The 23,553-nt window shown below is 40.3% G+C and overlaps 2 protein-coding genes across 12 annotated transcripts in view; one reads left to right on the top strand and one right to left on the bottom strand.

Annotated features, from left to right (window-relative positions):
- The window catches only part of DCP2 (decapping mRNA 2), a 54,000-nt gene extending 34,185 nt beyond the window's left edge, over positions 1-19,815 (top strand). The window contains exons 9-13 of one of the 8 annotated variants that reach the window (XM_031448807.2): positions 1,938-2,048; positions 3,793-3,844; positions 5,531-5,744; positions 15,563-15,666; positions 15,752-19,815. In XM_031448807.2, the coding sequence (XP_031304667.1) occupies positions 1,938-2,048; positions 3,793-3,844; positions 5,531-5,694 (327 nt within the window). In that variant the 3' untranslated portion in view covers positions 5,695-5,744; positions 15,563-15,666; positions 15,752-19,815. Of the gene's footprint in view, positions 1-1,937; positions 2,049-3,792; positions 3,845-5,530 lie in introns of all 8 variants that reach the window. The other 7 variants (XM_064483115.1, XM_064483107.1, XM_010987514.3 and 4 more) reach the window with 7 other exon arrangements.
- The window catches only part of MCC (MCC regulator of WNT signaling pathway), a 387,851-nt gene continuing 381,043 nt past the window's right edge, over positions 16,746-23,553 (bottom strand). For all 4 annotated transcript variants that reach the window (XM_010987516.3, XM_064483092.1, XM_031448803.2 and 1 more), the window contains 2 exons: positions 20,326-20,448; positions 16,746-18,840 (listed from right to left, as the gene is read on the bottom strand). In XM_010987516.3, coding sequence (XP_010985818.3) covers positions 18,660-18,840; positions 20,326-20,448 — 304 coding nt within the window. In that variant the 3' untranslated portion in view covers positions 16,746-18,659. The remainder of the gene's footprint in view (positions 18,841-20,325; positions 20,449-23,553) is intronic.

Here is a 23,553-nt window from a genome sequence, read left to right as displayed (position 1 = left end):
GTATTACCTGTCTTTATTGTATTAGCTCTCTATTTGAGTGTCACTGTTCCTTTTTATTTTCATTCTTTTAAAAATGTACTGGCTTTCTCAAAATTAGAAACTTGAATGCATCAGAGGTCACTGTCAAACGAATGAAAAGACAACCCATGGAATGAAAGAATTTGCAGATGATATATCTAATGAATTTAAAAATGGGTAAATGATTTGAGTAGACATTTCTTTAAAGAATATGTACAAGTGGCCAATAAGCACTTGAAAAGATGCTCAACATCATTAGTAAAATGCAAACCACAATAAGATTCTTACCTATTAGTGTGGCTCTAGTTAAAAAATGGAAAATAATAAGTGTTGGCAAGAATGTGCTGAAATTGGAACCCTCTTGCATTTCTGGGGGGAAAGTAAAGTGGTGCAGCTGTCTGGGAAAAATCTGATGGTTCCTCAAATGTTAAACATGGATTACCACATGACCCAGCAATTCCACTTTGAGGTATATTGCATATATAGGTCTTTTGTGTACAGAATTGTAAGCGGGGACTGAAAGATAACTTGTATACCAGTGTTCATAGTAGCATTATTTATAATAGCTAAAAGGTAGAAACAAACCACATGTCTGTCAGCAGATTAATGGATAAACAAAATATACTTACAATGGAATATTATTCAGCCTTAAAAAGGAATGAAATTGTGGTACATACATGCTACAACATGGATGAACCTTAGACATATGCTGAGTGAAATAAGCCACAAAACGAAGGACAAAATTTTTTTTCCACTTACATGAGGTGCTTAGTATAGACATTTATAGAGACAGAAATTAACTTGAGGTTACCAGGGCTGAGGAACAGGAGGGAATATGGAATTATTTAATGGGTACAAAGTTTCTGTTTGGATGATGAAAAAGTTCTGGGGATGGATTCTGGTGGTGATAATACACATTGTGACTATACTTATGACCATTGAATTGTATGTTTAAAAGTGATTGAAGTGGTAAATTTTACGTATATTGAACCACAATAAAAAATAAACATAAGGGAGAATGGAATGAAATTGAATTAAAAGTTCGTGGTAACAATAGTCTCTAAAAGCCATATGTCCCTGCCATTCATTCTTTAAGTTAGATTATTCTTTTCAAGCTATTTTAGGAACTGCCTAATTTTTTTCTGTAGATAGATACAATATACCTAAATAAATGTGCATTTATATATTTGAAAATGATATTTTATTCAGTCCTCTTAAATAGCTGTCTTTTCAGGACCTCTAAGGCCAAATTAGTGTTTTAAAGCTTTGTGTTTTAAGTTAAACTTTGAATTTTTTTTTCTAAGAATTAACTCATGTTAAAGCAGTACAATAGCAAGCTGTCAACTATTGCATGTTTAGGTTTTAGGTCTGAATTTAGGAATAATGGCCCAGATTTTAAAAACACCAATCTATTTTGTATAAAAAGATGATTAATTTAGAAATCCTCATTTGTTTATTACTAATTTAAAGCAGATTTCAGCGTACCCAGTGATCACATCTGCTGCCTCTTTGCTGCTCTAAGAACTGTGGTCAGTGTGCCTCATCCTTCCCTGACAGAGAGGCTTTCTTCAGTCGCATAAGGTTTTCAGAGTTGTTCCTCTCCTTACTCCCATTCTTTAACTCCTCATGCTTTGTAAACAGTTTGAGAGCAGAAATGGGATAAGGCAAGAGGTGTGGAAAGATTTCTAGGGACCGTCGTATTTGTTATTTTGTATCTTCAGAGAAATCTTGCTTTGTGATGCTTGTCTTCTATGAGAAAATGTATTGATAGTGGGTCTCCAGTGTTGTAGGAAGATTTTCAGGGGGCTTTGCTGAACTCTTGATTCAACCAGCTAAACATATTCATAGGGGTATATTCTTTTACCTTGTTATGTTATGCTGTGGGTTTACATTTCATTTCTTTTTATTGCAAAAAACAGAATCAAAGTATGAGAGGAAATGGCAGAAAACAGTATCAAGACTCACCTAATCAAAAGAAAAGAACAAATGGGGTCCACAGCCAACCGGCCAAGCAGCAGAATCCCTTGATGGTAAGAGTTACAGCTCATGCTAGAAAGACAGGTCATGCTTTTTAAGAGCAGGGCAAGGCATGCTGAATTGATAAATTGACAGGATTTTTGTGAACCTTTTGCTCTGTGTGCACTATTCACTCACTAAGAAACTCTTTGCTTACTCTCAATATAACATTGATTCAGTTGTGCATCTAATCTTTGCTTTATGTGGATATTTAATTTATTTTAATACTATGAAAACTGTATAGTTAAACCTGGTTTTCTGTCTATATTTTTCTAAACAGTCTGTATTCTAATGAAGTTAAAAGTTTGGAAGAACATCAGTTTATTTTTTTTTCCTTCAAGTTGATGGAATTTAGAAGACTAAAAGTACTCACAGGCAGTGCCATAGTCATTAGACAAAGCTGAGAGACAAATACCTGTGAGCATTTTAAGGCATTTACTTCTGTTCGTTTAGTCTGTGCTCCAGAAAGTAACTCATAACTAATAGTCTTCTTGCTTATCTTTCCTGTAATTCCTGCTATTAGTATGTTGAATTTTCTTATTGTAGCTTCACTTATTTTTCTTTAACAGTGGATGATAATAGTAATCTCAGGTTTTTAGCAAAAGCGTTTTACCTGCATTCCCTAGGTGCTGTTTAATTTGGGGTGTGCTGATTTTGCTAGTGAACACACGTTAAAGATCGGTTTACAGTTAAGATTCGTGACAGGAACAAAGAAGACAGTCTTAATAGATGGTCAGAGGCTTTTAATATGATTCAAATCTGTCCCGAACAAAAGCTGGACAGATTAAAATAACAGTATTATACAAATGTTAATTCTCTTCAAAGTAATATATAGATTTAATTCAGTACCGATCAAAATCTTTGTGTATTGTTTTTTTTAGGGGGGGAACATCACAAATGACTCGTTTGTCAAGAAGAACTTGAATAGATTTTTAAAAAGTTTTTAAAAGAAAGTTGATGGTGGAGGACAAGTATATGAATAGCTTTTAAGGAAGAAATAAAAGTGTCTGATAGACGTAAAAATATGTAACCAAGGAAGGTAAATTAAAATTGCACTCCACTTTTCCCTGTCAGATTGGCAAAGATGAAAAGATGGCCAGTTATGTATTGTTGAGTGCACTTAAAAATTACAAATTGGTGCAGCTTTGTGGTTATGTTGAAAGCCTGAAAAAGTTCCTACCTTGTTTCCCTAGAAGAGAACTTTAAAGAATATTCACCCCTTACTCTTAATTATGAAAACATGGAAGCAATCTAAATATCCAAGAAGATAATAGTAAATGCAGTGCCACAATCTATGCCATAGACTACCACGCAGTCATGAAAAGCAATGTTGTAGATTGGTTTATTGAAAAAGGAAAATGGTCATAGTATATTACATTTAAAAAGTAGGTTATAGAATAGTAGTATGTATTGAATAATTCTTTTTAATTGTTAAATAATTAGTGAAAATAGTCCCATGTATCTTCATAGAAAAAAGCTGGAAAGATGGACTGTATTGTTAATAGTAATTATCTCTGGGTTGAGAAGTACAATGAGTAATTTTATTTTTTCTGATGTTCCTATATTGTGTGTGTAATCAAGAACTAAAAATTGTTTTAGGCTTTAAAAAAAATTAAAAACACCAGTGGGAGAATGGGGATGGTGACTGTATTCCTGGTTTAATTTTCTTTCTAAGAAATTTGATAATGTGTCTCCTCATTTATAAAGAAGTGAAGTTACTGGAGGTGGTATGTTATGTGTTTGTGTTATTTTTAATAGAAATGTGAAAAAAAACTTCATCCACGAAAACTTCAGGATACTTTTGAAACAGGCAAGTCACTTTCTTTTAAAAAAAATCTCTGCCTGGTGGGGATTTGGTTTGGTCTTGAAGTAACCTTGTTTTTGGTGGTTGTGATAACTGTGATAGGTAAGCTGAAGGAGCTGAATACGGCCTGGAGAGCGGGCGAGCGTTCATATATGCGGTCAAGTTCTCTAAATATGAAACTGGCTAAAATGAACTTACTTAAATGATAAAGATGAAATTATTCACACTTTCAGTGTGCTATTTCTTTTGTGAATGTCAAGCCTTGGTGCTGTGCATGAGTATTGTAAAACAATTGCTTGGGGGTTAGAGGGAGAGTAGAACCAAGTATTTTAATGGTGAGGAAACTTCATCGTCACATGTACGTAAGGGGAGTGCTGATTTCAGAAAGGGAACATTTCTTCCTTCGTGGAGATACTGACCATCTTGTTAAGGTGGTACTAAGCATAGCCTTCATTAAAATGACAGTTGGGACTTCTCCATCCTCAGTTATGAAGAGTAGGTGTGTGAGCTGACTTGTAATTACTGAAAGTAATGCTGGGGAATGAGGAGGCTCTTTGGTCAAACTGATGTAATAGACGTTATTTGGAAGTGCAGTAGACTGATTTTTTTCTTAGATGCCTTTTCGAATTGCATGAAATTACTGTGCAGCAGATAAGCATGCATTTACCAGCTGTATTTAAGGCTTTCATATGGAAAACTCTTTTAAGAATTGAGAAGCATTATAATCATTTTTTCTTGTATTACTGCCTATGATTTAAGCAAGATGGAAGCTATTTTAAAAGAGGTACTTTAACCCTATTTTGGAAAATTAAGGTTAACTAAGAAGCAGTTGGAACTATTACTGAGTTATGGGGGTAGAAGTCTTCTGGCCACCTTCGGTTCTGTGGACATGATAAGCTGATAGTTTAATTAACGTAAGTTCAGAAATCAGTTATTTCACAAAATCTTTAAAAAGCCCTATGTTCAGGAACATTAAAGAAGGCACACTATAACATACATCCAGCCTTGCTGGGCGTGATATGGATGCATAGGATTCTGAGTTGTCTTGAGAAGGAAGTATAAAAGATTCTATCCCTGGGAGACCTCATATCAGACTTTCTTTCTGCCTCAGCCTCTTGGTGTCTGTTCCAAACCTACTTTTCCTCATCTGGTCCCCCTTCTACTTTAAAAAATAAAATAAAAAAAATAAAAAATAAAAACTGCTAAGTTGGAGTTTTGTTGTACTGTTACTTTGAAAATTTGGATTTTTCTTTAGTTGATTTATTCCCTGAAGATCTGGTAACCTCTGGCTTTATTTTTCTAGAGTTAGAATCTCTTCAAATCTTACATTGTAATAATCTTTGTAATAATATATATTGAAATCTGTCAAGAAGGTCACAGTATGTTGGCATAAAATACAAATATAGGAGGTAAACAAAGATATGCCCAATTTTGAAAACAAGTGAGTAGTAAAGGTCTTAAAGGCTGAGATGAAGGTTTTGAGTGTTTGTGTGGAATAAGTCGTAATAATTAGAAATTCAGTTGAGGACCAGCTCAGGGGAAGGAAGTATCTCGGTGGTTCTGCTTAGTAGGTTAGCTTTAGAGTGTGGGGGGGTAAATAGATACTGCACATGAATTCCTTTGTAACAAAAGGTGAAGGGCAGGATTTGATTGCTTGCTAAGTTACTGAGCTGTAATTTGTTTTTTAAACAGATGCCGTATGTGACTTACCGTGCTCCGGTGAAGACCAGTTGCTAGAACATGCCGAGGGCCAGGCTGTGGCGTGTAATGGACATTGCAAGTTCCCCTTTTCATCCAGAGCCTTTTTGAGTTTCAAGTTTGACCATAATGCTATAATGAAAATCTTGGACCTCTGATAGCAGCACATGTTGTGGAAGTCCCAAGATAAGAGACCTGTTGCATTTGAGTGGGTGTCTCTTTGAGCCTTACCTTTCTCAGGTGTTTTAAAGAAATGCAGGGAGGCAATGATGTTTCTGTAGAGATTGACCTCTGTGTGTGCAGAAGAGAGAGTAGAAACATGAATTTGCACTGTAAATAGAACTTTTTACACAGAAGTACCTTTTCAGTGTTTGGCTAACAAATTTAAGTTGCTTTTTATGAGGGCATTTTTTTTTCTGTGTGACTGTAGTTTTTATTTTGTATTTTGGTCAAGAAAATAGTATTTGAGTCATCATTAAGTAGACAAGTTAATAGGAATGCTCCATCTACCCCTTACAGTGATTGTAATGTTAGTTTCCTTATATTGACAAATTTAAAAGAAACTTAGAATACACAATTATTAAATGAATACAAGAGTTGAAATGTCACAGAAGTCAAGATTGCAGGTCATCTGCTTTGGTGGCATTTTGCACATTTCTCTGCTTCTAACCACTTGGTTCTCTCATCCTCCCCTGCTTGTGGCTTTGTTGGAAGGTTTTATTTTGAGGCAGCATCTGCTATGTCATGTTCGTGTTCAAAATGAACTCTTAGCACTTCATTAAAGGACAAAGTCCTCAGCTTGGACAGGGACTGAGTTGGTTTGAGTGGGAGTTGCTCTAATTTTTAATTACGCTGTGTGCAGTGAACCTGTGAGGCTGCGGAGAGAGGGCAGTGGGGCGAGAACACGGGGGCTGGGACCCCGAAATGGCTTTGGTCACATCTGCACCATCCTGCCACCAGCCCCTCGGTATCATGCGATGATTTTGTTCTTGTGAAACTTTATTCTGTATTACAGTTGTGTAAATATGTATGGAATACTGACATTATTGGGTTTTACATCACGTCTCAGTGTTGCTCTCTGGAAACAGATGTTATATTAGGTTCCAATTTGCAGTAGTAGCAGAGACTGACACACTTCCATTAGCATGCTGAAGCCCCTGGATGATGGAGCAAAAAGGGAAGGGGATGCAGTTTACCGAAGTACATTGAAGCATTTCACTAGGGGAGGATCAGAAGTAACATGTGTAATTGACTCCTAGGAATGTATTTTGCTCCTTCAGGATTCTGAAATCCAAATAATGATGGCAGTACCCAATTTAAGAAGGATTTTAGCTATATAATTGAGGACAATCACCAGGGCTTTCAGGGGGCTGTAGTGTTGGGGCTGCTTGTGACCTCACTGAAGGCGTTTTCTGTTGCGGGGGGAGAGTGTGTGAGCATATGCGTGCGTGTGCATCTGTCATGTGGGTTTTAAAAATCTCTTTTTAACATGTGGTATCCACACAGTATATCTCTAATTGTAAATTTTATTGTAGAAGTCTTTATTCTGTATAGATAGCCTATTTAAAAGGGGTTCTATTTAACCCAGTGGGACTTTCAAAAGAAGTGCTATTGTAAGGAATTCACTTGGTATTATTTTGCTTTAGCTTTTAAATGGCTTGATTTTAAAGGAGAAATTCTATTTATTAACAAAAGTGTCACCCTCTTGGTGCTAAGCAAGATAATTCAGTTATAGCAGAGTGTTTAGAATGAGGTTATTTACCATCCTATATCTTTTAATGTGACAAATTTGTGAATCCTTCAGTGACCTTTTTAAAGATGCATTATATGATTGCGTTTGGAAGCTCTTAACTGTTCTTCACAAAAGTACAGCTGCTTTGCTTGGGTCTCCTTGAGCCATATTTATAGTTGGTCCCAGCATTCCAGATTTTTGTTAAATTGTTAAGGGAGTGAAAACTTAGTTTGCCTGGCGGGTACATCATTTTCACTCGTTTACTGCCATCTGGAAACCATTTAATTTTTAGTGATTTTATATGTTTTGTTTTGTTTTGTTTTCTTATTTAAAAAGAAAAAGTGAGTGCTTTGGTCAGTCTTTCTGGTGCCTCGAGTTGGATTTTTCAGCTCTCAGTACTAAAGCAAAAGAGATTAGAATCAGTTACCAGAAGTTTGGCTTCTCATGGTGTTTGAGCCTTTTCAAGATCCAACAGATTATCTCTTTTTGATGACGGTGGTTTAACTATGGTTAAATATTATTGCTGTTGTGCTGCTTCATTTAATGCACTGTGGAACAAAGAAGGGTATGGGTGGGATGGGACTTTGGTAACTTGGGGCTCTTAGCTCTCTTGACAGTTTGAGATTAAAAAAATGTTAAAAGATATGAGTTGAAGTTTATGTTTGTGATGTGACTTAACTATGCAGAAAATGTATAAGTTGGATGTACCTGTTTTACGTACATCTGCTGTACTTGTCCCTCGAACCTGTGAGTTAGTTTCTCAATGTTGAGGTTACCTTGAGAAAGGCCATGTTTAGCACAGAACTAGATTTCTCCATTGAGAAATTTTAGCGTGGTTTGAAGAAATCAAATGATAAAGGAGTGTGCTGAATATGCAATACTTTACTTCTGTGTGCTGCAATTTAAGAAGCTAGATGAGAAAAGTAGTTGTGTTGGGTTCGTTATGTTTCATGTCTTTAAGAAATATGTCTTTGAATCCACTTTTTAAATGTTCTTATGTTCCAACCTTATATGTTCCAAGGTTCAGTGCACTGTGAATCTTTTATTTTTTAAAATTGCCTAGGTGCTTTTATGTATAACTGTAATGATTTATAAGGTGTTCAATGAATTGTTTTTGTACTTAACCAATGTGATCCAGAAGATAAGGGTATGGTTTACATGCTTTCACAAATTTTTGTTAATAACAAATGAATGGTTTTAGTATTTCAAACAGTGATGCTCTCCTGAGACATGAGCATTTGGAGGAGTCTGAGAATCTAATAGAGCTCTTTTAGCCTGGGTGGAATTTGATTGAAGATGTTTGAGAATTAAGTTGGATTTTCATGGTAACATAAAAGGTGAGGTTTCTATGTTCTGAGGGAATGGTGGTCACTGCTTGCTGCTTTGAAATTTGGATATCCTTATTTTTCTATTAAGTATCAATTAGTAAGTACAGATAATGTAGATGTATAGCAAAATTTAGCAAAATTAATTTTGTGCTATGAGATTGGGTTGGTATTTTTAAGTCTTTAGTAATTTGTGTGTTAATATCAAAAAACTCAAATCTAAGTGAAATACATCCTTTCACAAGGATTAAACTCTTATATAAAACAATATTATTATAGTTGTCTTTTTAGAAAAGTTCAGGTCTGACTGCATGAATGCATTTCAAAAATTCAAAGCATTTCATTACCTATTCCCTCACTTTTTTTGGTTAGTTTGTTTCTGACAGTTAACAGTAAGGAGCAAAGTCAGTTAAAAAACTAGACTTTTTGCCTAGCTATTTTTCTAACTATAACAATACCCCTTGGCTTTTAATCTTTATTTTTGTACCAGTGGACCTTACTCTACCCACTGAGACTTTGTTTTGATTGACATCTATTGTGTCTTTGTATTCTGAGGCAGTATTTTCTTTGCATATTAATCATAGTTAAAAGGTCAGATTCATTTACATTTTTCTGATTGAAGAAAAATAAGTGTTACCTAGTAATTTTGACTTGGGTTATTTTCTAGCCTGGGGAAGGGGCTCATGTGTATTGTTATAACTTTAGATTAATGATAAGCAAGACAAACTTGTTTTGTCTAAAGGTAATAATATCCTTTATGCTTAAAAGTACCTGTCTTTAGGTAAACAGGTGTTAGTAAAATAACAATTTTGTTAAACCATAGTCCTGATAGTTTGGTAAAGCCTACTTAGAGTTCCTTATTTTGTATTCTGTCCTTAGACTTAAGACTTTAAAATGCATTTGTATAGTTGACAGAAATTCTACAAATGAGATTATGATGGGCCTTCTCAGCATCTTTTTCTTCTTAAAATTGAGTTACTCTTGAAGCTTGTCCTCTGTCATAAAGATGGTAGATTGCAAATGGGACAGTATACCTCTGTCTCATGCTTTCAAAGTAAAGTTCTAGATTGCGGTCTCAAAAACACAGGTTTGTTATTATAGAAAAGTGCCCTGAAGGGAGAAGATGGCTGTAGTTGCTGGGCAGAGCAAGCACAAGGGAGAGACTTTAGAAGATAAATCAGTTCTTGAGTGCTGTACGGTGCACGAGGCTGAAAGTTGCTCACTGCCCAGCCCCAGCAGAATCTCGCATCTGTGGCCATTACCAAGCATTTTCTGGCTCTGGGTATCATTTTTTTCCTAAGTATGGTTGCCAGTTTTTCTGACTTTAAAGATTAGTGTTTGGGAGTCAGGTCCTTCCTGTGCTTATGGTGTTTTACAGCTCCAGCCACACTGAAGTACACTGTTTTCTTAATGGAGCACAGCCCCAGAGCACACAGCTGCAATCAATTGTGTGTCAGTCACTTCACATGATAGCGATACATTTGTCCTCATGGTGGTCCTTTCTGTCTAGTTTCCTCGTGACACAGTAGTATTGAAATAATGCACCGTAGCTTGGGAACAGAGTAAAGCTGTCTCCGCTGCCTAGGGGTGGACTTGAAGGGCTGGCTTTGTTGCTCAGACCTTAACATAAGGCACAAAGAAGTGTGAACAAAAAACTAGGAAAGTTTTATCTTGAGAAACGTTCATAATTGACTTTTTTCTGGGTTCCCAGATTTATGAAATCACCAATAAAGAGATTCCACTTGTCTTGGGTCTTCTGTAGTTAGCAGAGGGGATAGCGTAGCTGTGGGTAGCAGCATGAAAGCACAATCTAAGGGGAGTTGAATTAACAAGGTGCTTGCACCAGGCCTGTAGTGTTGGTCACATGTGCTCTGGGGAAAGGGACTGAATGCCAAAGTCAGTTGCCTGTGTTTATAACTTTGTCTCACATGGACCTCCTCTTAGGAGCCTTTAGTCCTTCAGGCCAGTGGAAGAATGAGGCCCTAAACGTGTATTTGCTGCTTTTTTGGTGTTTGGCTGTTGTTTTGGTGATGGGCCTCTACCTGGTAAGTAGTACTTGAAGACCTGTTGTTTCTTAATCCTTTTTCTTGGAATGACTGGTCAGGAAGAGGCCATCGAGTCTGCCTTGTCAGCCCGTGCCCCCATGTCTTTTTCTTTCTGTAGAATTTTTCTTTTTATTTGTGATACATCCCTGTGGTGAATCTGCCACAGTGGGAGTTTGCAAGCAGTGATCATATCTTGACTTTGACTTTTGAGCCACAAGCAGTTAGGAGGGAGGACACCTGTGCTATTTTAGTGTCTCATGCAGGTAGCTGTCACATTGGTTTGGGAACAAAGAAAACTTCTGTGTAAGTTTCCATGGCAGAATGGGCAGTGTTCTGCTGGTCCTTAATCTTTGAGAGGTCTTAGTTAACATTCTTAGGTTCTGGGCTTTTTGAGGTAGGATGTAATATTTTGATTTAATCTACTACATTGAATCTGAGCTTTTAAAACAACCTATAGCTGCAAAGTGTGGTGTGAAACATTCCGGGCACAAATCTACATTGTTAGTCATTTCTCAAGCTTTCAGAAATTAGCTAGTTATTTGTAAAATGGTATCTTTGCTTACTATGTTTTAGTTGTATTTAACAGTAGACTATGGATGGTAGCAAATGAAAGCAGAGTTTCTCAGCTGCGAAAGAAATTGAGAAGGTGGTAACTGTTCCTTAGCACTTTGGTTGGTTAGATACGTTAACTCTTGGGACAAATGAGTAGCAGTGGACTTGGCCCCTTCATGTCTCACACATACGATACGCACTGGTAGAAAAGCACAGAAGACATCCTGCAGGAGTTTCTTTGTGCATTTCACTACTGTCCTAGGGCACTGCTGTCTCTACTGGTCATTTTACGTGTCTGGATCTTGCACAAGTACCTTTTAGTTTCAAATGCGAGAGTCCAAAGAACTGACACTTTAGTTTTACATTTTTTTTTTCATTTCAAAGTTAGGACAGGAGACAGCTAACCTGACTTCCATTTTATAAATATTACCAACTGTTTTTCTTCAGTAACAAATAGGAAAGGAAAATAAAACCATAAACTATTTTGTATATACACATATTTGTGTGTATATATACATATATATACACAGTATATTTTATTATAATTGTTTTTGAAGTCATCTTATTAGCTTAATACTTCATACAGAAATTTGTCTTTGTTAAGTATTGACTCATACAGCTGAGATTTTTAATTACCTGTTGGCTTTAATGAAAATTTAAGTCTTATTCAGAATAAACTGATTAATCAGATGGAATTATGCTTCATGTACTTAACTGACTTAAGTGAAATCGTCTTATGAAATTGTCTTTCATCTGACCACCAAAATAAGGGCATGCAGTTTAGTTTTGATGGGAAGGGGAATAAGAATAGATTTCTTTTTATGCCTTGCCTATTTCCAAAACAAGATTTGAAGTGTCTTTAATGCTGTGGAGACTAGATAATGTTCATGGAAAATATATAGTCTTAAAACAGTTTTCTTGGGAGTAGGTTTTAGTCTGAAAAAGGTGAAGGTATTTATGCTGAGTCATGTTAAATTATTTTATTAGGCACCTACAAAATCTGGTAGGAAAAATTGGTGAAATGATGTCTTTCACTCAAAGATATGCTATTCCATTGAGAAAACTGGACTTCAGAGTAAATGTGATAAGTAGGTTTATAAACTTTATTCAGTAATAATTTCTGTCTTACATGAAATGATTTAAAATTTAAGTTTTGCTTTAATTATGGCAGCATTTTATTACTTTACCTTCTGGGGCATTTTAATGTTTAGAGAAAGATTTTGTAAGTAAACCATTGGAGTGATTCTGTCTATGCTAGTAATGAAATTCTTGGTGCTTGTTTTGATTAATTGTCAAACATTTAGAAAGAGCAGAAAAGGAACCCCAAAACACCTGTTGGGTGCATCTTGTCTTTATAGGAATTGATACCTTGGGAGCGGTAATTATTATCTTTCTGGATTTATTACATTCTGACTGAATAGGAGCTTTCTCTCTGTCAGTATTAAGAAAGAGTAAGGACTGATTTTCACTTACTGGGTATCTATCATAAAAGATTTCCAGTGACTCATGTTTAGGTATCAGGACTTTAAATGTGTGCAGGATTGCTGCACTTCTAAAGTCCACACGAAATGCCAGCTGTACTGTACTCTGAGAAAACGAACAAAGTCCTATGTCTTAACAGTTATGCTCTTTTTGAAAGCTCTTTTGCTGTAAATATAAATAACACCATTTAAGAAATGAAAAACCTTTTATCTTACAAAATACACTTTGAATGATGGAAGGTTTCCTTTGTATTTTAAAACATTTTTATGGTTGATTGTTCAAATATTGGCTTTCTGTAAAAACATCGTGTTAAATTTAGATTGTTTATAGTGCAATAAATAAATTCTGCTGCCTGGGCAGTTTTAATTACTACCTTAACCTGGTTCTGCTACTGGTACTTGTAGGTTTCAGGTTGCCCACATTTTGGTTGTATCTCTTTGGACCAATAAAAAATGACAAGTATGAAATAAAGGTATGTTTATATATGATAGGAAGAAATAGAGTGTCTCTGCATAAGTAACTGGTATGTATTCTCCATCTCGATGTATAGTTTAATTGTTGCTTTTTAAAAAAGCCAGATTATATAGTGTGAGTTAATTAGCTTCATTAAAATTCAGTAATTGTTACATTTGTACTAGAACTAGGTTTTCTGAGTAGAGTGCTTGACAGTCTTAGGATCTCAAGGGTGAAAGGAATATATTCTCCACTGGAGACCTCAGCTATATACCAATTTTATTTAAAATTGTAAGAACAGAGTAACCGAGGTGTTACACGCCTACTGTGAAAGGTACTTGGCTTTGATAACGAGACCTGCCAGCACTGCAGTAAGAGTCTCCTACAGACATCTCGTATGGCTGCGCGCCAGCCTTCTTTACAGTCATGGATGACCCTGCCAGTGGGTGATTATATTCCTCCTTTCAGCAATTTTTAAAAAAGAAAAAAAGATGCAGATCCTTCAATAGATAACTCCCCATTCTTCCCAAATTTGAAAAGGCAGCTCAGTAGAAATTGGTGATAAATGATGTTTCTTTGGCCGTTTTGACCAAATGCAGTCGGTCTTGTAGTCCCCTGCTTTGACTTGGGCTCTTGATATAAATATCAAATCTCTGATGTTTGACATTAAATGTTAAAAATATTACAGAAGGACAGTTCTATCCTTAATGAACACAGTTAAAGCACATAATAGAATTAGAAATATTTATTCAGAATATAAGAATGTTTGTAAAATATTATAAATGTCTCTGTATAAATAAATGGAGTTTTTTTTTTTTTTAACAATTCTATATCAAATAACACCAAGCTATTTTACAGCAGCTAAAACTAAAGGCATCTGGAAATACTGAATGCATATAAGTGAAGAATCTAAAAACAAATTACAAGGTATAGTACAGTGTTAAGTGGCAACTTAAAAATGAGATTTTAATACAGACAGTAGAACAATACTGACAAATGCCAACTTAGTCACATGTGCTTCAATAACTGACAGTACATTCAGGTGGCTTAAAAATGGCACATTTTCAAATAGGAAACTAAAGTCTCATGCAAAGTAAATAAGTCTTGACAATATATCTAAAACTGATTAGGAATAGAAAAGAAGTGAACATGTTTCACCCTATTTGCACTGGGTTCAAAGAGAAGCAGATTATCAGGGGCACCCACTCGCTTGGCCGTCCTGACAGGAGCACTATAAGTGAATACTATGCGTTCTACAAACAGAACCTTTTCCACATGGATTAGATCTGCAAAAAAGTGCAAAGGTGAACTCTAAAGCCAGAATAACTAAGCAGGTCATTAGTGTCAGGGAATTTTGTCTCCAGCTTGCTCTGTCCTGCTGAGCTGACACTTGAGATGATGAGTGATTCTGTAGCTGCCTTGACTCCAGCAGAATCACACTCAGATGCCATGTCTAGACAATCTAGACAACCTAACCCTTCGCCAACAATGTAACACTTGTCTGTATGTGAGACTGTCTTTCTCTACACAAGAATTAGCAAAATAGGAATGCGTGAACAGCTGCTATTCAACTTGTACCCTTTTCCACTTTAGTATTTTAACAGCCACTGAAGGCTCAGCGATGCTATGGAGGCTAAAGCCAGCGTTATATTCATTGATAATTCTGGTGGCAGTTCTAAAAACTCGGTGCTTGGCAGCCTAAGGCATACGTACATCTATTAGTGAACTCAGATGTAGTTAGACAGTAACTTCAGAACGAGAGAGGTTCAGAGCTAACTTCAGCCCAGCTTATCGGTAAGTGTGTGCAGCAAAGGCATAATTTGTGTTTTGTAGCTAGTGATGCATCTACAAAGTAGTGCCCAGCAAGGTTCACTGAAAGGTAGTATCATTTCTCATCAAATAGGCCATTTCATTGGAGAAATAGGAAAATAATTGCTGTGATTTTTTCATAATTTTTATAGTGTTTTTACAAAACTGTCAATACAGGAAAAAAAAAGTTACTGATGCTCCTTCCCACCCCCCTAAAAAGAAAACACAACCTTTGCAATCCTATGTGATGTACCCTAATTAAATTCAGTTCAGAAATTTCATCAGAATTCTCCCCCCTTTGGTCTCTAAAAACTAATTAAAGCTATTAGTTGCATCTAGAAATATGTGTAGCTGTAAACTTAGCGCAATCTTTTCACTTTATGTAGTTTGATGGATGGGACATACTCCCAGCTCTGCATTAGCAAATAGTTTAAAGCTTTGAGTTAAAATATTTGATAGAATTTAAAAAATAACTGCAGGATAGGGAACAATTCATGCAGTGACATAGGCAGTCTGGCCCAGATGGGTAAACTGAAGCATTTTTTCATTTAAAATAATGTAATTTGTATACGGCTGGGAGCAACAAACTTTGTAGTAATTTCAGATTTTACTATTCTCATCCTTAAAGAAAGCCTTACTGGCTCTAGTTCGAACTGCCTCCCTGGAGTTAGGAGCACGTCCGGTTCTCTAAGGTCCCTGTGAAGTATCGCTGTAGGCGCAGAGGAAGACTTGGTAAGAAGTCTATGCATCATCTCAAAGGAGAATTAAGCAATTATGTTTAACTGGCACTTACTTTTTTATTATCCTAACATTCCAGTTTCAGGCAACGTGGATGTTAACTTCAGGATCCCGAAATGCCAGTGTGAACATGAGACAGGTGAGTACCTGCTCTGGCAACCAGGTTACATCTAGCGCACCCGTGAGGTCGGGAGGGCATGATAAGTCCTCGCTGTCTGATCACGTAAGATACTTCATCATGAATAGCTTTCGGTGTTCCTTTCAAGGGGGAATCTTACCGCCTGCACGTCCGTGGCAGTTTGGTAGCTGGTGCACATGAGATTGGGCAGAACATCACATCCAGTTGGTGGGCCCACGTGTTGATGGCACTCCAGCTACAGACAGAGGTCTCTCTTATTTTGAGATTTTTGCCTCAGTTCCATAGTGGGAGATTATACTCCAAGGGAACTGTGAAATGGGTTCTCATGCTCATTTCTCTATCAGCCAAAGATTGAACTCTGAATGGTGAAGGTAACTGCCTAAAAGGGGTAGCCACTTGAGGGAACGATTAAAACAGTTAAATATGAAAGTTGGAACATTTTTAACCTTGTACGAGTTATAATCAGGATCACTGTTCACCTCTGATGGAGATGTTAATGTAACCAGCTCCTATTTAGAAAGAACATTCAGGTTATGAAAAAGGAAAATGATCCAGGCACCTGCAATCATTTATTTAACCGACGAGGTTTTAGTAAGCCTTGCGGTTAGCATAATAACCAAATGCCTGTTGGTTCCCCTTCAGCAAGGACAGTTAGGGAATATGTGAAAAATACAATGAAAGGAAATCAACTATATTGAATAGCTTTTATTCTACTCATTTATGAAAGTAACAGTTTTGCCTGGGAAATAGTTTTCACCCGACCACCACCTATCTGAAAAACTATTATGTTGAAGTATAAACTCAAAATGAGGCCAAGCAGGATCAGTAATACTAGGGTCCTAATGGAGGAGCCGAGCCCTCCCAGGTCTGGAGAAGTTCCATGACGCTAGGAGAGCGGCTTGTTTTCACTTGCAGCAAGAGGAGTAGACAGAGGTCAGCAAACAAGATTTTATTCCTGCGCCAGCTATGCTTTTCAGTGGGGGTGAAAATGAAAACTGTCCAACTGTTTTGATGCCAGTTCAACCACACAAGAGAAGGCCATGAACGGATCCCCACTCTGCACAGCCCGGTTTGCTTGGGGAGGATGTTTTCTCCGGGACAAACTGGAGAAATGGGGAAAACTGATTTCATCTGTTAAACCTTTTTTTTGCACACACTTTTCAGCCAAAACATTAAGTCTATTTTTACTCTTGGGATAAAGTCCAGTAGATTTATAACAGACAAGCCAGTGGGTACTTTGACAGTGATCAAAGCATGTGAAAGCTGGCCCTTTCACACTGATTGATACCAGTTGATTTTTTGGGGAGGGGGACAAGATGGGGGCAGCCTCACTGCTGGCTGGAGAAAAAAGGGTGGTTGCTTTGGGGATAGAACTGCTCTGCCTTCTAAGGTCGGGGCTAGAGTGCCCTTCCTGCCTCGTGCAGAAGGCTGAGGACAGATCTTTACCTCACGGACACGGGGGCGTGAATGCAGTGACCTGATCATAAGCCGAGCTGTGACACTGGGCCCCGTTTCTCCTAGAGGACTTCAGGTGGTCTTCAGGTGCTACAGAATAAATGGTAAGTAGTCCTTTGAAATGTATCTGTCAAGGTAGAGCGGTGACGTAAGAAGGGAAGAACAAAGTGAAAAGTGAAACAGGAAAGGTTAAAAAAGGAATAATGAATTTAAGGTGGAAGACCTTCCTGAAAGAATTCAGGTACTTCGGTCCTGCCCAGTCCTGTCAGCACTGCTTGAGATGTCACCTGTTTAAGCACCATGTGCTAACCATCCCCATGTCTCTGGGGGATAAAAAAAAGGAGGCCTCAATGACCATTCCTTCAACCCCTGCCCTTTGTAACAGCAGGAGTGAACTCGCAAACTGGTGCTGCAGGAGCAATCTCTTAAATCGGTGGGTTCAGCCTGCAAAACATGATCTAGTCAGCTCCTGCCTCTTGCCCTTAGACAGACAGAAGCAGGTCCACAGCTCACGTGGAGGAGCTCTGATCCACGTAGCACAGCGACTGTGTAGTGCCCTGGGGTGCGGGAGAGGGCTAATGCACCTCTGCTCTGGAAGAACCTCCAGACGCCAGTCTAGGTCCCTTACAGGTATCAACAGGATTCTCCCTGTGCCAAGCCTTGGCTCTTAAAAAGCTCCACCAGGGGAGGAGGAACTCCCAGTCAGAAGAGAGCTCCCTTCCCAGCCCTGCCTCCATGAGGAGAGGCGAGGAACTTCCATTCTCCTGTCCAGAGCTGTTCAGGCCTCACTGCTCTGCCTGTAGCTTCAGCATTTCTGGGGCTATAGCTAACAGCTCTGAGTGACAGCCTGTATCTTGAGTTGACATGTGAGACCTGAAAAACCAAAGCCTGGTTCCACTAAACAAATGGGCAGTTCTGCTCCATGCTGAGCCTTGACCCCCCCCGCCCAGGTCAGGAAAGAGAAGCTGGGGATGCCAGAGAGAAGGTTGCTGCCCACCAAAAAGAGGGAAAAGGAATGGGAAATCTTTAAGAAAACATCTGCTGTGGATTATCCCACTGCAGCACCACCTCCAGAACAGAAGAGGAGGGAGAGTGATAGCCAGTGCTGAGAGCAGAAGCGAGGCCCACAGAGCCCGGCGCACGTGGCAGTTCCCACGCTGTCCACCGCCGGGACAGGAGGAGCAGGGTCCGCTAGAGACAGTCCACGTGGTGTCCCTGGGGCCCCTCACCCCGGAGCTGAGTCCAGGGCACTCAGTTGTCCAAGTGCTGGCCTACCTGCCACCCTTCCCTTTTCTCATTCTCCCAACAGGTCCTCTGTCCCAGGGCCCCTCTGACCTCAGTGCCCTGCTAGAGTTATACTTCCACGGGCAGAACCTTGGAGCCTGAGTGCCGATTACAGTGACGTTTCATTGGTGTGTGGCCTTGAGTTCTCCTCCTCCAGTAGAGCGATTCGTTGCTTGAGCATCCTCACTTGGGTCTCATGTCTCTCCACCATAGCCATCATCTGAGACTCCAACTTCTTTAGTTTGTTTTGATGCTTCTTCTTGGCTTTCTCGTAGGCAGCCACCAGGTTGCTATGTGGGAACAGAGGGAAGTGAGAATGAAGATTTCTCCTGAGTAGCACTGAGTACCCACTGCCCCGTCCACTGGGCAGCCTGGACCAGTAAGTACCACTCTGAAGAAACAGGTCACTCGGCCTCGTCAGGAAGAATTTGAAATCAGATAGTGTTTCAACATTCAGGGCCATTCAGGTATTGACTTAACCATGATTAATTCAGCCTGATTGCTAGAGGCTTGTCACCTCCATGGTAGGAGGGGCTTACACCAGTAATCCAAACTAGCTGCATCCAAATAGACAAGCAGAAAAGCTGAACTCGAGAAATCTATCATGGAAATACAAATAGCGCGTCTGTGTGTTGTTCCATGGCTGCAGTACGGTCAGGTCTGGTTGCAGGAGAGTTCCTCACATGCTGCAGTCTGTGTGACCTCACCTTGGCTGAGGGCAGAGAGGCACTGACGACTTCCCTCCCTGCTCTGGGCTGATGGGACTCAGGGCACATGGGTCCTGAGCTAATGCTGCCTGCTGGACACAGACCACAGGCCTCTGTGAACTGTCCCTCCTGGGGTGGGAAGAGGGCGGGGGCTGAGCCTAGAGCTAGTAAGTCCCGGTCCCAGTCTGGTCCAGAACACCACCCCAGGTCCCTTCCATGTACTGTCCGGTTCTCAAAGTGTGGTCTGAGAACTGACCCCCCGGAGTCCCAAAACCCTTTCAGGGGAAATCTGGGAGGTTCTTTATTTTTTAACTATAGAACTACTGGAAGCTAGGTTTACTGAATGTATTTCAAAACAGCATATTCATATATATTACTACCTGTTGAAGTGGACGTGAGTCTAGCTGTCTTACATTAAGCCAGCCATTAGAGATTTGCAAAACTGTAAAAACAGTACTATTTTTCCAATTATTTTTGGAAAGTGATTTTTAAAAATAAATGCCATTTGTATTACATGTAGTGAATTTTTTTTAAGTGAATAAAAGCTTCAAAAATTTGTTTTAGCTTCTAAAATTAGATTTATCAATAGATAAATGATTTGAAAGAACACAACTCTTTGAAGTCCTCAGTTTTTTATGCGTGTAAAGGGGGCATTAACCCAAAAAGTTTGAGGCTGCCGTCTTAGAGCACTCCTCCCTGAAGTGTTCCACTCAGTCTGTGAATGTCGCTCAAATAGAAAGTTCTGCAGCCAACTTTGTTTGGAAAACACGGGCTTAAGCACAAGCTGATCTTTTAAAATTGTATGATTTCTCAGAACGTTTACTACATGAAGTGTAAAGAGGGGGCAGAGTCTGCTGCCTTCCCAGACACGCCTGCCCTAAGCACTCGTCCTTACCGAGCCTTCCTTAGGTTTCTGTGGGTGCTGGGAGACGCCCTAGGGGAGAGCAGGCTCTGAGGGAGGCAGATGAGGACCCACCATTCTCTACAGCTGGCCCTCAGCATTCACGGGAACGCTCTCCCTGGCGTGAGCCCGAGAACCACAGGGGATTACAAACAGGAGGATCTTACCTGTTGGCTCGCTTTAGGTCGTTGACGAACTCTGCTGATTGCTGGTGTCGGATTTCACTGCTCTTGGTGAGTCTTTCCAAGGCACTCACCAACTCTTGAACTCTGGCCTTTAACTTCTTTTCTCTGTATCAAAGAGAGAGGAAGCGTGCTGTGAGCAACCTGAGCTGATGGTGGAGATGGCTCCTGCCTGCGATGTGGTAGCAGAGGAGGGAGGTCTGGCTGGCCAAGTCCAAAGGCAGGAGGACAGAGGGAAGAGACTGGAGGGCACCAGGGCTGCCCCCGTAGCGCCTAAGCCCCTCACCGCCGCATGCCTGAGGCCCCTGGAACCTGCTTCCTGTAGTGGTAACGGCTCTTTAGAAATCTAAGTGTGTGTTGTAAAGGAACAAGACAGGAAGTTGTAGTCTTCCAGGTAATGTTGAAGTTTCAAATGCTCAGCAAGCAGAGTGTAGCCTGACTGCAAAACCCCGTCCCAGTCTCCAGGCCCTTTTCCAAGTGTGCCAGGCGTCTCCTGAACCACTTTGGGTGTCGAGAACAGAAACCTCTGGTCTAGGTGCCTACCTGGGACAAGGGCCTGCTCAGTGAATAAACACAATCCTACTTTGCAAAATACAAAAGGGGGCAGTGTGGTAGGAGTTGAACTGGTTAAGGTCCTAATCACCTGTAAAGTACTTAAGTTAGACTTGCACTTTCATTTGATGCCCCCTCTTCCCCTCTTGGCTTCAAGTTCCATTGGGTCTTCACTACTATGGCGACCCAAGCCACCTGAGCAGTCAGTACCAGAGGCTTCTGGTGTCCTGTCAGCTTATTGCCTTCCTATAATTCCCACAAGAGCACCGAGCCAGGCAGGGGGAGGTCAGTGACCAGTCTTCTCCCTCCCGAGGTTCCATCACAGCAGTGTCAATCTGCACTGTCACACGAGGCACGCTCGGCAGCCTGCCGAGACCTGCGAGACCCCTGGCAGGTAGGCGCCAAGGTGGCAAGGACTTTATTTGGTTTGTTCCTTAACATATCCCCAGTGCCGAGCGCCACGCCTGAGGGACAGCTTCCCAGTGACAACAGCTGTTAAAACAGCTCAGAACAACTCACTGAAGGTGATTCCTTAGAGCACACTGAGAAACCAGGATTTATGGAAAAAATTCCTCTAAAAACAACTCATGAGTGTTTGAGGAATGTAAATTAGCACAATCGTTCTGGAAGGCAACTTGGCAGTACAAAATAAAACACAAACACATCCTAAGCAACTTACCTTCTAGAAATTTTTCTTACAGAAACAGTGTGAGTGGAGGTTCCTAAATGTCCATGAGATTACAGCGGGATTCACTTCAGCACTGGTTCTAACAGCTGAGAATGGGAAAGAGCCAGGGGACTGGTTCTATTGAGATGCCCTGTGCTGCTCAAAAAAAAAAAAAAAAGGACTGACATGCACTGGCAAGGAAGGCTACCTGCTCTACTGTCATGTGCCAAGGGTGGGCTCTGCTGGTTGTCACATTTGCAAAAACAACCAAAGATGTGAATGCTCCACCCTCCTCCACAGTGCTGAACTCCCAGGAGGAGGATGACAGGGGCTTTCATTTTCTACTTCGCTCACGTCTGCCTTGTTTGAAATGTTTGTAATTATGTGTGCTTCTGTAGAGTGGGGCGGGGTCTCCGTTGTGCTTCCTGTAGGAAGGCTGCAGGGGGGTGACCTCGGGGAGGACTCGCAGGTGCTCAGTGCTTCAGCCCTGGTTCTCCCTTCCTGGCTGTTCAAATATCGATTCTTTGACATTTCTGCCTCTAGCTACTCTAGATGCAACTCCAACTTTGCACATTCATTCATGAAGGAAGGAAGAGCAACACAAAAATCCAGGCCTGCTTTTGTGGGTGGGAATGCTGGGGAAAGAGCTTTTTAAGTGAGCATACCACCCAGTGACCCTCCCACCAGCCTTAAGGGGGCAGGAGCCTACTCACCGCAGGGCCTTCCAGCAGGTGTCCCCTGTTTGTCCAGGAATGTGCATTGCTCCTGGGCCCTAGCAGCCACCCAGACATCTCCTCAGATCAGGTGGCATTTCCTACTAGAATCTGAGAGTGGCACCATTTCCTACCACAAGTGAGAACAGCGTCTTGGGAGGGTGGCGCGCTCCCTCCCACCCAGCCCATCAGCCTTCCAGCTCTGTCAGCCAAAGGAGAGTTAGAAGAGCATGAAAATGTTTTTCCCCTTCCCTCTGGCTAAAAATAATAGAGAAGGGTTATTTGTTTTACATTTTGTTACTGTTCTGTTTTACCTTTTATTCTAAAGTGGATGACTAGGGCAAAGGCAAAGAAGCAAATTAGGAAGAGAATTTTAAATCTAATCATTAACTCAAATTCACAACATAAAACTGCCCAGAACAATACCACTTCCCCTACTTACAAGGACAGCCTTGCCCCAACCCGAAGCAGCAGAATGGAAACCCTAGCCCCCACAAAACAAAGGGCTTCCTTCCCCAGGCCCCCGGCCCCTGGGACTGGAGAGAACTTCCTGGACCTGGCAGGCGCCAAGGGAGGACAACGCAGCAATGAAGGGAAGCCCTCACAGACCCTGGCTGGGGTGATGGGAGATGGGGACAGGGCTGAGGGTGGGAAGCCACTGCTGGGAGCTGAGAACTGGCCCTAGAAGCCCCCTAGGCCTCAGGAAGAGAGATGGGGGTGAAGTGCTCTCCAAACTCTGGGGTAGAACCATGATGCTGATTTATTTAAAGATAAAAAGACGAGGCTAAACCTCAAACTTAAACCTAAAATGAGTGAGGCGGGCACCTACAGTGAAAGTCATGCCTCCAGCATCCCTCATCTGAACCGAAACAAACACTAAACCCCCGCAAAGTAACAACTGTCAAGTCTCTGTCTCCCGCAGCACGCAGCCTCCGGGGTCAGGCACGTGTTCACAGTACTGGTCTCAGGGGTGCCCCTGGATTCTGATTCAGTAGGTCTGAGTTAAGACCCAGGAACTATAGGATGAAGAAGTGTTCCAGGTAATGAAAACAGTATGGTATTGGCAAAAAAAAAAAAAAAAAACAAAAACAAACAAACAAACAAAAAACAGGTACATAATCAATGGAAAAGCATAAAGAGCCCAGAAATAAACCCAAGCATATGTGGTCAGTTTATGACAAAGGAGCCAAGAATATACACTGGGGGAAGGACAGTCTCTGATACATGGTCTTAGGAGAACTGACAGCCACATGGAAGAGAAGGAAACTGGGTCACTGTCTT

Source organism: Camelus dromedarius, chromosome 3, assembly GCF_036321535.1.
Source record: "Camelus dromedarius isolate mCamDro1 chromosome 3, mCamDro1.pat, whole genome shotgun sequence".
Classification (NCBI taxonomy): domain Eukaryota; kingdom Metazoa; phylum Chordata; class Mammalia; order Artiodactyla; family Camelidae; genus Camelus; species Camelus dromedarius.
Note: the sequence above shows the minus strand (reverse complement) of the source record. Positions and strands in the feature narration are given on the sequence as shown.